The sequence below is a fragment of the Sander vitreus genome, chromosome 7, assembly GCF_031162955.1.
Source record: "Sander vitreus isolate 19-12246 chromosome 7, sanVit1, whole genome shotgun sequence".
Lineage (NCBI taxonomy): Eukaryota > Metazoa > Chordata > Actinopteri > Perciformes > Percidae > Sander > Sander vitreus.
The window spans coordinates 24643676-24656957 of NC_135861.1; the positions used below are offsets into that span (position 1 = coordinate 24643676).

Here is a 13282-nt window from a genome sequence, read left to right on the forward strand (position 1 = left end):
AAAAAACTCAGAGTGCCTTTAACGGTGCCAGGGTCTTTTTCAAAAAAGTTTAAAGATTCACAGTTTTGATAACGAGCCTGTATTGTGATTTCTTTAGTTCCCCCTGTTTCAACCCTGCCGGAAGCCCATATTTGGCCACAGCCAGTGTAGCTTTACTTCTCCATGCAATCATTAAAGGGATTAGGTAAGTCCTTTCTTTTATTCATACCACTGAGGGCCAAGTGATACAACACATATATAATTAAAAAATAATAATCCAGTTAAGTGCAAGAATTGCAAATATCTAAATCATGCAGTAGCCTTGATATGCACAGTATCTGCCAGTTTCTTGCCAGGTTGACATCTATTCTCAAATAGGGTCAAGCTTAATATTGTAGTGTCATATCATTGCATATATTGTCCATCCTGAGTGGCCTTTCTGAACTTTAGACTGACCCACACACACATGCTGGCAAGAAAGGAAATTAAAGAACAAGAAGAAGATACAAGATTGACCGAAAGACATTGCCATCCATAGAGCAACATCACTACAGTGGCTAAAAAGAGAGAATAAATAATTAGAAACATTGTGGGCACATGTAATATACTGGTCCCTGGATAGAGTCAGTAGTGACATACTGTACAAAGTTTAATATGTATATACATACACAAGACTGCATGAGGAGAAAGAGGAAGTGATGTTGTCTTTCTTAGTTTTATAATAAAATATTAAATGATGTTAGATTTACAGATTAACATCTTGCTTTTCATATAGTAGAATTCTAAATAGAAAGTAAAATTAGTTTATCTTTATTTTAATGACATATTGCATATTATGTCAGCGTCCGAGCTCCTTTTGTAATAAGTGCCGCAGGGTTGTCCAGGTATGAAAAAAAAGACAACCTGTCCATGTGTGTCATTGCTTCCTGAATGATATATTTTCCATTGATAGGGTTAGAAGAGCTATAACATATAAATGCAAACTTCCTGGTAGCATTTCAACACAGACTCTTTTTCATTGCTAATCATTGACACAATTCAAATGCTCATATTATTTTTGGAAGAAACTCCACTTCACCCATTAACTAAAGAGGACCACCTTTTCAGTTAAGCAATCCAAAGAGGAGGGCGCTAAATGCTTTTAAAGAGCTCATCATTATACTACAAAAAGCATCCACAAAGCTTCCCAGAGCTGCTCCCACATATTGAGATTGTAACACTTACTGTAGTAGCAAAAGGTCCTTGGCAGTCTGTTTCACTGAGGTACACCTATCTTAACTGTACTCTGGTCGAGATGTTTGTGGATGAGCGGATTGTGACTCTGTTTAAGAGGAATGCCCATCACACACTGACCTACTGGAGTGTTTTCTTCAGCTTTGGACTCTGCATTGCTTTCCTTGGACCTACAATTTTGGACTTGCAATGTCAAACAAAGTCAACACTTAGTCAGATTACCTGGGTATTCTTTGCCCAGCAGTTCTGCTTGTTGATTGGCAGCTCTATTGGTGGTATTTTCAAGAGGACGTAAGTATCATCCCACCGGACTCTGCTGTGCAGGTGTGTGGTGTGCATGAATAAAAAATTTGGCCGGGATTATAACCGTTTTTGTCTCTTTTCTTTTTTAAAGGTTGTTCAGGGCTCTAGCTGCCCTATTTGTCTCTGCTCTCACCATCTCTGTAATATTTGCCATCATCCCTCTGTGCAATAATGTTCTTGTGCTTGCTGTCGCTATGGCTGTGTCTGGGTTTGCGATGGGCATCATTGACACCATCGCTAACATCCAACTGGTGTCCATCTATCAGAGGGACTCAGCTGTTTTCTTACAGGTGAAAAAGCCTGTAGTACCTGTACCTTATCTGTAGAAATATGTATGTATATGTAATGATAGCACTTGTATTCAATGATTAATTAATAGCAGATTCAGACATAATATAAAGTTAGTTAATTAAGTTCATTTAGAGAATGTTTGACTTGTCTTCCTCCACAAATATTAACAACTTCAGAATTTTCAACACCGTATGTTCAGTAGGTTTTTTTTCTCAAGATATTAGCCAATTGCATATATAATAAAAAGCACAGTAAGTCATGTCTCTGGCTTTTGTCTTCTACATTTTTGCAGGCTCTTCATTTCTTCATTGGCTTCGGAGCCCTGGTAAGTCCACTGATTGCTGATCCTTTCCTCTCAGAGATGGGTTGTGGAAATCACACAGAGAATGGGACAGAGATCATGCATCATTTCAGGAACATGCTGAGAAACAGTCCGATTGCAGAGCACAACATAACTCAGAGCAACCTGCCATATCACGAGGGAGAGAAAGAGGAGTCCAATGTGCACTATGCTTTCTGGATCATGGCGCTTATCAATGTAAGACACTGAACAGATGTACAGTAGTAGATGTGCAGGAGAGGAGTTACTTTTTTTCTTCTTAATTTTATACTTTAGTTGAAGTGAAAATAATATTTGTGCACCCTCAGCTACCGGTGCCCGTTGCAGTCCTGTTCCTGATGTATCGGGAGCAGCTGATCCCATGCTGCCCCAGTGGTACGCCTCGTCTTCTGGACAAAGATGAACTAGCAATGGAGAACCAGCAGGGGGCAGAGGGCTCGGACGTGGAGCAGAAGGAACATGAAGCTGGAGGTAAAGATGTGGAAGAAGTGGATTTTATTTTACAGGACTTCTATTTCAAGATGAATGATACATATTTTATTCAGTGGATTTTCAGTTGGTTTAGGGGGGAATCACAATAAATGTCATTTTGTGTGCTACAATCTGTCATTTGTGACCTTACCCTCTGTCACAGGTCACGGGAATATCTTTAGCTGCTGTCAGAATGATAACCTGCGCGGGCTGCCAGTATCCTTCTTTATGATTCATATCCTCGGTGGGATGGTGCTCTTCATGACCGATGGTATTGTGGTGAGTGAAGGGCTGCAGATAAATAATATGGCGTGCATTTCAACATAAAATTGTCTAAATGCATAAAAAATCTGCTTTTCATAAAACTCAGAATTTGCCTTTTCTTTTCAGGGTGCATATGCCGGCTTTGTCTACACCTATGGTGTGTCACCACCTATATCGTTGCCTAATAAGACAGCGGGTTACCTGGCCAGTATCTTTTGGGCAGCCATCACTGCGGGACGCCTATTGTCCATTCCTCTCTCGTACCGGTTCCAGCCTGTGAGACTGCTGATGTTCAACCTGGTAAGGCCATAAAACATATAGAGAGCCATCACATTTCAGATGTGCAGTGCCTGAAATAGGCCAGTACTCATCAGTTCATCAGAGTACTGGCAATTCCGATTTTTGTCCACATGAGTACCCTTACTTCTAATTGTATTATTAGGCTGATATTTATACCAGAATAGGCTATATATAATGATTTATTGGGTAGAACCAAGTAATGCTATGGAAAATCAGACATTCAGCAAACCCATATAGCCCAAATGAAATTATCCTTTGTTTCATAATCACACGGGGTCAATCCTACGAGATATACTTATGAATATAAATATTTCCAAGACACATGCGATGATCATGTCATGGAACTGCTGAGTTAGGGTACTTGCACCTTTTTTGGAATGATTCAGGCACTGTAGATGAGACATGCACAATGAAACTTAGAGGTCAAACACGTAATTGATAATACTCTCTTTTTGTTTTTACAGGCAGGTGCTATTGTTACTGTCTTGATGCTGCTTATTTTCTACACCAGCAGCACCTCTCTGTTTGCTGGGACATTTTTTTGTGGGCTTTTCCTCAGCAGCATATTCCCCTGTATGCTCGCCTATACTGAAGACATCCTTGAGTATCAGGGTAACAAAGTGTTTACAGCACAATACATATAACACAGTAGTGGAATCATAGCAAGGAGAGGAAATAAACCGTACATTTATTTTTTTGCAGGATGTGCAACATCAGTCCTGGTGACAAGTGCAGGGATGGGAGAGATGGTAATGCAGGTGCTGGTTGGCTCAGTAAGTCTAATGGGTATCTTCATTATTATAGAAAAAGAGAATGTGCAGAAGTGTGAGTAATATGCTTATAACTGCAGAAACAAGCCCAGTGGAGTTTTAGATTTGTGTTCAGCAGTTTAATGTTGCTATCTCATCCCCAGATCATCCAGGCCCAAGGCAGCTACAGCTTCCTGCTGTGTGGAATGATAATCGCCTGCCTCGGTTTTATCCTCTTTATTGGTCTCCTGCTGTTCCATCGAATGCATAGAAATTACCTCACAGGTACAGTATCAGCCAAAACGCTCATACACTGCTGCCTAAGGTTTGTTTTCATTCATTTCACACTCATCATGCCCCTTTTTATACTCCCTCTGCATCCCAACAGGAACGACAAAAAAGTCAGCCATGGTGGAGGAACCAGCAACAGAACAGAATGGGTCTGCCAAAACAGAACAGAAAGAAGAGACAGAGAGCAGCTGAGAGGGGCAGTAGCGGTGTTGTCCTCTACTGGCGACTGTAGGGGATGTAGTATTACAACAATCTATCCTCAAAGATGATGGATCAAAGATGTTTTACCAAAGGATAGCGAATGAACATTTTGCCAATGTACTTTTATTTTGCTGGAAATGACATATTTGCAAAGTAGATAATATGCTACTGTTACAGGTTAAAGTTCAAACTCTTAGATTTGTTTTTCTTCGGTTTTGTAAATCACGGTCAGTGTTCATCAAATTTTGGTTTGGTGTTCTGTTTTATATAGCATCAGCATTTGAAATTTACAATACAAGGATTATGATTACCTGTAGAATACTTCTGTTTTAATTGTTTTCTATTTGACATTTTAATTGTAATCTCGTGTTTTCATACTGTTTTATGTGTTTTTGCATATCTTTTGACATATGTACATAGATTAATGTATGATATGTGTATTAAAACAATTATACTGATACGGTGAACATAGTGTAGTTTGGATTGATACTGAGACAATTCTGACACTGGATTTTAAAAACGACAACAAAGAAGAAGAAAAAATGTGGATACATACAACACACGAGCAACCATTCAAATGTTTATTTTCTTGGCTTTCAAAGAGGAGAGCTTCAGGTTTTACATTGTTAAACATCCTAAGCGGAAGGAAGGACTTTGTACTTAGAGAAGTTGGCCCCTAAGAACTAAGAACAACTGTAAAACAGAGTCATCCAGCCTTTAAACAGTCAATATATAACTTCAGCTTTAGGACCAGTTGCAACAAGAACAGGACGAGTCAAAGACCAGACCAGCAGCACAGTTCTCAAAGTAGGTATTGCCGTTGTTGCAGTTGTAAAATTGGTTCTTGTTTGTTGGGTCAGGGTACATGCCACTGGCCTTTCCAGCGCAGAACCCACTGTCCATGCCGCTGGTGCCCGAAGCCCCACCAGAAGAGCTGCCGCCGCTGGAGCCTCCACTGGAACTGCCTCCAGAGCTGCCTCCGAGAGTCGTGCTCACTCCTGCGATTGGAGGAAGGGGAGTGGCAGGAGGGGTGCAGGCTGAAAAACACCACAAATGTATTATTTAATAAAAATGAATGTTGTGAGAACACTGTGTTCCATGTTGTTCACCAATGATTAAGTACAAGTCTTACATGCTTGTTCCAGATTAAGGCCCTTTTTGAGAACATTAATCAGTGGGTATTTTCCCTGGTTACAGAAAGTGCCCATGTAGTCATCCATGTCAAGGGTCCACACCATGGCACCTCCAAAGTTACTCTTTGTCAGCCAGTCAACCTACAGACAGCCAGCAGGAGGCGTTGTAGAATAGCATTTTCAGTTAAAAAAAAACACATAGCAACTTCATCAGAAGACCTTGATGCAGTGTTTGCTGATAACTGCAGCGTGACCCCACATACAGAAAAAACAGGCGATACAATAAAAGACATTCTAATACATTTGCTCCTGTCACATTCTGCTGTAGCACAGAGGGGAAACTTTCACATTTATTTTATATTAATACTTAATAAAGTCTTGACAGTTTATGGAGATTGGGAAACATTTAGCTCAGAGGTAATGTACAACAGATTGGCCTGTCAAACGTTAAAACAAATAATCTGTGCAGTTCTGTTACCTTGATCTGGAAGCTCTTCATGTTGTCATAGCCCACCCACTGGTTTCCCTTGTAGGCATATGGCACATCCTGGGCCTGGTTCCAAACCTCAGTAGCTCCATTTTTCAAAAAGCCGCAGATCTGTAATTTCACAAAGCAGTGCATTAATGACTAGCCTAGAAACTCATTCGCTTCTTCATCTGGAGTCTGTACCAAGATGATAAACCATCCTGCTCCGTTATCAAGCACACAGAGGGATATTATTAACTAACACTGAACCACCATCAGCATTCAAGGTGACGTTGTTACGATAATAAGAAAGCGTACCTCAAAGTAAGCGAGCTCTCCAGCCTCTTGTGTGTACTTTCCTGGAGTTCCAGCGCCAGCAATAGGTGCTCCAACACCATGGTTAGCAGGGTTCCTAAGAGTGAATGTGTTGCCATATGTAGGCAAACCAACAATCAGCTTCTCAGCCGGGGCTCCCTGGCTCTTCCAGTAGTTCATGGCATAGTCTTGAAACAAAGGAAATGTTCGTGGCTCTGGAGCTAGATTGCTTTTGTGAATGCTTGTGAATGTAGTCACAGATAAAGCTTGCAGACTGCAGGTGTATTCTTTGCACAAGCCCAGTTATGGTGAATTAAAACTCTGTTTGTGAGGATGGTCAAGTACTCACCACATTGAAATAAATGAAGCCACCCTGGTCCTCAGGGCCTTTGAACAAAGGACTGCACTCGCCAGTCATGGGGTCCCAAGAGCCATGGAAGTCATATGTCATAACGTTGATCATATCCAGGGCCCTGGGTGGCAAAAAACAAGAGGGGAAGAGGTTACCACAGCAACCTTAACAAGCACATATTAATCATTTGAACTTAAAGGGGGAAATTCAAAGTTGTTCCGTTCAACTGTGACTCATTGTGTTGTGGTGGATAAGATTGGACACACCACACATATTGCTTCAAGTGCTTACTGGCCAAGCTTGGGAATCTGATAAGCAGAATCAATGGTGTCCTTTCCAGCCGACACAGCAGCAGACATCAGGAGACGAGCCTTGTTGCTCTGCTTGGCCTCATTCTCAAAGGCAGCTCTCATCTCCTGTTGAATGTCAACAAATATCAAATATTTTGTGTTAAATGAACTCCAGGGTTAATAATCCATGCTTTGTAACATGGTCGGGTTGTGAGTTGTTTTGCTTTTATGTATATTTTTATTCAGCACAGTGGAAACCCAACAGGGATTTAATGTGCCCCCCAGGAATTCAAGGCAACCTTAAACAGTTATATTTGCTATTGTGTATGAAAAAAATGTAACCGTATTGAGAAAAGAAATTAACCAGAAACTGAGCAGTAAACCGGACAGAGCAAACAAACCTCCAGGAAAACAGAGTAGTACTGCTTGTCCTGAGGAGGGCCTCCTCTGTTTGCTGGATACTCCCAGTCAATGTCAAGCCCATCAAACTCATACATCCTCAGGAATGAAATGACTGAGTTGATGAAGGTCTGACGGTTGGCAGGGCTCAACACCATTTGTGAAAAACTAATGTGGGAACAGAAATAATTGTGTTTAAAAATCAGAAGATCTCCACTATTTAGAATGCCGTGTATGCAGATATTTGTAGAGTATTTCACCCTGAAGAGCCAAAGTTCCATCCTCCAACAGACAGAAGAGTCTTCAGGTTGCCATTCCTGCCAAGAAACAAGACATTTTCATTTTTCTTTACATTCCTCATTACATAATTCCTTTTTCTTTCCGAAATAAAACAGACATTTTTCTGTAACTCACTTGTTCTTCAGGGCGTTGAACTGACTGTAAAGCTCCACGTCGTTCCACTCATAGGTGGCCAGTTGGTTGTTCTTTATGGTGGCGAAGGCATACAGAAGATGGGTACACAGGCATGGGTCAATGTCATTGGGCATAAATATGGTTGGAGGTGGTCTGTACTGTGCCCAGTTTGTGAAGTAGCATGACAGTATGAAGGATGAGCCTTTGAATCAAAAGAAATGTATTATTTATGGACCAAACATGTATTGCAATGCAACTTCTGACCATAAAAAGAAAATGAAACATGCACACTGTATCCCATAGTTACAGATTGCTTACCGAGCTGCGCATGCAGTAGCAAGGCCAGAGCTGTAAAATTAAAAGTCACATATTATCTTCGAGCAAAAAAATATTTACTGGAAAAAGTGCTTAAAATTCCCCTTACAAAAAGTGGATGCAAATCCAAATCCTGGAAATGGCAATTACCAGGAGACTATCTGCTGCACATACAAGAGACAAATGTTTGAAAATACAGAAGCATTGACTTACCTGTCACAAACAGTACTTTACCCATGTCTACCTTGTACAAGGAGATCAGCTAACAGGTACACTTTTATACACTCTCAGTTTGCTCAAACTTAACAAAATTGGGAATCTGCCAAAAAGGTTTTAATTTGCATAAGATTGTTTAAAGAACATTATCAAATGTGCACACTTAAGGAGTAATATGTGATTACTTATCACGTTTGCAAGCATGTTATCACTACGGGCCCACTTTCTCCTTGTGTGAAGGACTTATTTAGCCAAACCAAACATAATACAAAGCAAATACAATGCAGAAAATATGCCTGAGGCTTTGTTTTAAAAGTTACACAAAACACCAAAAGAACATTGAAGAATGTATCACAAATATTTGTGTAGAATGTACTTACATTATATTTCAGCATTTTATGCCTGACCTGCCAAAATTGTAATAAATATTGTCATCTAAAATAGTGGGTTTTCTATGCATGCACAGCAAAACAAGAGGAAAGACAAATGTTTGTTGATTGGACTAAAGTACATGAATATATGATATCTTATCAAATATGCCTTTCATATTGCATGGTAAATTAGCTAGGTCTGTTCAGCGGTGACATAAAACATTAGAAGTCAACTTGCATAAACAACGGGCAACATTGCCTGTGAAAAACTACTTAGACTGCAGATATGTGAAGATAAATATGTTTGACAACTCTAATCATGCTGAAAAGAGGATCATGATATGTCATGAAATTGCATTGAAAGCGAAAGCATTCACATAGTAAATAGAGAAGTTAACTAATCATTTAATTTCTATTATGATGCAACCCTCTCTGTCTTTAACAGTTTATGTAATATTTAAAGAAAGATATGCTGGTAACAGCGGAAAAAAAAACTGAGCTGAGCTGAAGCCGAGAGCCAGAAGTACTGCCGTCCGTTTTCCAAAGCAACATCTGTTAACAACTGATTTTCTTACGTACGGTGAAAGTGAAAAACAGTCCAATTTAAGTTTTAATCAAGGTCATCTCAGGAAAGTTTGGTACTTAAGAATTTGTTCCTCGAGGTGCAAATCAAAGACTAATCACATATCATAAATGTACTTAAATTATACATCTGCTCAGTTCAAAATGAAAGAATGCTAACACTGTGACCTCATCCAATAGCAGCGTGAATATTCACACATAAAAAAACAAGTTTTATAATAAGTGGTAGAAGCTATGTTTCTGTGCCATAATTCTTAAATAAAACTACCCTATGCATATGTTTAATATGTTAAATAAGCAAAAGTTATAACAGAGGTTTTGAAAAACAGAAATGTGGCTGTGGGTGTTGTAACTGTCATGCTTTATCTACTCAGCACCATTGCATGGTTCTGTTTTTTCCCCTGCGTTGGCTCAAAGGACAGGTCATTTTCAGCTTCCTCTTGTAATAAAGAGTAATGTTTTAAAATATGGTAGATGAAGTTCAGTGTGATCCTGTTGGGAAAAGACATGTCAGTTTAAATCTAAATGTATTATAATCTCACACCTCTGCTCTCTGGCACAATCAGCTCAGATTACACAACGATAATACGTCTCGCCTTGTGGTATTTGTTATAGAATTATTTATCTAACTACAATTCTACATGTACATATGAATAAACCATTTTCCGTAAAAATCTTTGTCGGTTGTTGTTGTAAACATTACAGAATAGCAATGTGTTCGCTTTCACTGAAAAAATTTAATATGCACATGAAATAGGGAAGCCAATGGAAAGAAATCTGAAAGCATAATCTTTTATGATAATAATTGGCATCAGTTACATCATTATTAAGCCATTAAAAATGTACAGTGACGCAAAATGGCAATTAGATGAATAAAAAAAGCCTGCAGAAGTACTCAGACATCATTTGATTTTCTTAATGTAGTCTTAATTCACCTTCTTTCTTTATGAAATACATAAAATAAGGATAGATCCCAAGTTGATAGACACTGTACTAAACATATTATGTCCTCTGACAGTCTGACCTTTAGTGCCACCTGCTGTTTAAGTAAATAAACTGGCCTTACAGTTAAGTATCCCACACAGATGGACAAGATACACTACACAGGAGAAAGATTTATGTGCTGTTAGATCAAAACATTAATGCGCATACAAACACAAGCTTACGCAAATAAACACTGACGAAACCCCATGAACCACCCATGAATGCACAACCTTACGATATGGGAAAAATAAGAGGAAGCATCGCAATATTGCACACTTCTGTTTCACATTGTTCTTTCCATTCCCATCATAAAGGCCGCAGGGATGTCTCTTGGCTTCTTCAATGGTAACAGCAGCTTTTTAAAATACTGTAGCTGTGTAATGGCAAAGAAAACTGTAAATAATGATTATTAACTTGTGTTTTTTGCATTTTCACAGGTCCAACTTTCTGTCTCTTTTGGCTAACAAAGTATGCGGTGGACTCAGTCCAGTTGTCGGCTCCAGAGGTGGTAACAGGAGCATACGGCGCATCTGTGACTGTCCCTTGTCAGTACGATCTTCAGTTCAAAGAATACACAAAGTACTGGTGCAAAGGACCATTATATGAGCTGTGTAGCATAGTGGTGGCAACACCCAACAGGCAACATAGTGACAAAAGCTCCATTATAGATGATAAGGATGCAGGAGTCTTCACTGTGACAATGACTTCTCTCAAAGAAAGTGATCAGGAGATGTACTGGTGTGTCATCGCCAGACCTGGAAGGAACGTCCACACTGGTGTCAGGCTCCGTGTCTCCCACACAGGTATGCCTCAGCTGCATGTTAATTCAGACACTGCATCAAATGTAATACAGTGCTTTCTTTTTTACCCAGAATGACAAAAGCTCATATAACTGACTCTAACTTGTCAGCTAAACTTGACTCAAAACATGTTATCTGCCTTAAAATAGTGTCTTTTTTGTCGTTGATATGTTCTTAATGCCTTCATTTAAAGGTCCCATGGCATGAAAATGTCCCTTTATGAGGTTTTTGAAAATGAATATGCATTCCCCCAGCCTGCCTATGGTCCCTCAGTGGCTAGAAATGGCGATAGGTGTAAACCGAGCCCTGGGTATCCTGCTCTACCTTTGAGAAAATGAAAGCTCAGATGGGCCGATCTGGAATCTCCTCCTTATGAGGTCATAAGGAGCAAGGTTACCTCCCCTTTCTCTGCTTTGCCCTCCCAGAGAATTTGGCCCACCCATGAGAGAGAGACATCATGGCTTTCAAACGAGCAAAGTGGCAGTTGGTCAAGGGGACCACTAAGGCCTATATAAAAGAGACTTCAGATACAGTATTAGGGGACCACTAAGGCCTATATAAAAGAGACTTCAGATACAGTATTAAGGGGACCACTAAGGCCTATATAAAAGAGACTTCAGATACAGTATTAGGGGACCACTAAGGCCTATATAAAAGAGACTTCAGATACAGTATTAGGGGACCACTAAGGCCTATATAAAAGCATCCAAAAAGCACCATGTCATTGGAACTTTAATGTTTCCACATTATGGACAAGAAGTCTAACTTACTAACTAGTAGTATCTTACATAAACGTAGTTTCTAGGAGACATGCAGGGTTGATCTGTCATTGATCATGTCAATTCATTATGAGTAACTGATTGACTTTTTAATGCAAAGTGTTCTATTCCACAGTGATAACCACAACAGACACTCCATTATTGATACTGGAACAATATGAAATAAGGTGAGATGAGTCTACAGGGACAATACAGTGTACTTCCCTTATCGCCATTCAGTGTAATAATGAACAGTTAATATGATTGAATAAATAAACATATGGAGTTATATGCCACATATGGAATTATATGCCACAAACAAAAAGTATGTGATGCTAATCCCCATTTTTTATGTTTGTTTAAACTAGTTGGTGGGCGACTCCGCGTTGGATCTTCTTTATTTTAATGTTGTGTGGTTTGGCATCCACACACTTGGCTGTGTGGAGGATAACGGCTACAAGGAAAACACAGCTGCAACAACAATTTCAACATAAAAGCTCAAACAGCTATGATTGAAAGTCATGGGTGAATTATAAACTCATTTATACTGGGGCTACAAAACGATTCTTCCAGTGGACATTATGTCTGTGTGTGAATTAAACTAAGAAATAAACCAAGTGAAAAAGTGTCTCTCAGCCTCTTTTTTCTTGGTATCTAAATGATTAAAACCTGATTAATTTCGGTGCCAGAGTGTAAGATAACTTTGGGCCCAACTTTTGAATATCCAATCATCTTAAAAATTAGCACCTCTGGAGAAGTGAGGCTCTTGGCTTTCATCTAATTTATTTGCAGATGTCATAGAGGTTGACTTTCTACATTTAACCACAAGTTTCTAGGGGTTTTTATAAAAATCTGAAAGTAATGCTGGAAAAAAAATACCTTTACGCATAAAGACACAAAATGTGGACAAAGTTGAATGGTGGTGATTTTCCGCTCAGTTTTTTTGTTAATCTAAGAAAGGATTACAGAGCTAGATAAGATTTATTTTGATAGGATTATGGGATACCTACAGCTGACATGGTGTTTTTCTGTTTATGCAAACTGGGATTTCTTGTTACAATCTGTCACAGCCCGGCCCTTAAACTGGGACAAAATCGGGAGGCATACAGGCATAGTAACTAATAAAGTAATTCATTTACTACAAAATAATCAAAACAAGTCCAACAAATAGAAGGCAGAAAGCTGTAATGTCAGTAGGATAGGGAGAGGATGAGCGAAAATGTGTTGCATGGAATGTTGTGCTGTAAAAACAAAGAACAGAAGCCAAAGGCCACAACACAGCGGTGCTTGAGGTGAGAAAATCTTGGCAAGGACTAGCTGCTGCTCTGGTTTATATGCATGGGACTCACTGGATACTGGGATCCACCGATTACCCTCCAACAGATCTGCAGCCCTGAAGACAGAAAGCAAAGCAACAGGAAAACACACCAAGCAGAGGGGCTGTCCCAAATCAAAGCTTAATTAT

At 39.5% G+C, this 13282-nt stretch overlaps 3 protein-coding genes across 3 annotated transcripts; 2 read left to right on the top strand and 1 right to left on the bottom strand.

Annotated features, from left to right (window-relative positions):
* The first annotated feature begins 1273 nt into the window (after window positions 1-1273).
* On the top strand, window positions 1274-4413 carry slc60a1b (solute carrier family 60 member 1b). The gene is made up of 10 exons (XM_078254019.1): window positions 1274-1503; window positions 1607-1805; window positions 2099-2344; window positions 2455-2617; window positions 2781-2896; window positions 3008-3181; window positions 3646-3793; window positions 3884-3954; window positions 4095-4215; window positions 4319-4413. The coding sequence occupies exons 1-10, from the start codon at window positions 1274-1276 to the stop codon at window positions 4411-4413; spliced, it is 1563 nt and encodes a 520-aa protein (XP_078110145.1).
* Window positions 4414-5021: 608 nt separating this feature from the next.
* LOC144520347 (acidic mammalian chitinase-like) lies at window positions 5022-8344 on the bottom strand. The gene is made up of 11 exons (XM_078254020.1): window positions 8320-8344; window positions 8110-8139; window positions 7792-7993; window positions 7638-7694; window positions 7380-7545; window positions 6980-7104; window positions 6682-6809; window positions 6340-6524; window positions 6034-6153; window positions 5555-5696; window positions 5022-5459 (listed from the first exon to the last, which is right to left on the bottom strand). The coding sequence occupies exons 1-11, from the start codon at window positions 8342-8344 to the stop codon at window positions 5167-5169; spliced, it is 1473 nt and encodes a 490-aa protein (XP_078110146.1). The 3' UTR covers window positions 5022-5166.
* A 2196-nt stretch (window positions 8345-10540) lies between these two features.
* On the top strand, window positions 10541-12439 carry LOC144520348 (CMRF35-like molecule 3). Its single transcript, XM_078254022.1, has 4 exons — window positions 10541-10604; window positions 10697-11062; window positions 11954-12005; window positions 12186-12439. Exons 1-4 carry the CDS (start codon window positions 10583-10585, stop codon window positions 12331-12333), a joined length of 588 nt encoding a protein of 195 aa, XP_078110148.1. The 5' UTR covers window positions 10541-10582; the 3' UTR covers window positions 12334-12439.
* The last annotated feature ends 843 nt before the right edge of the window (window positions 12440-13282 follow it).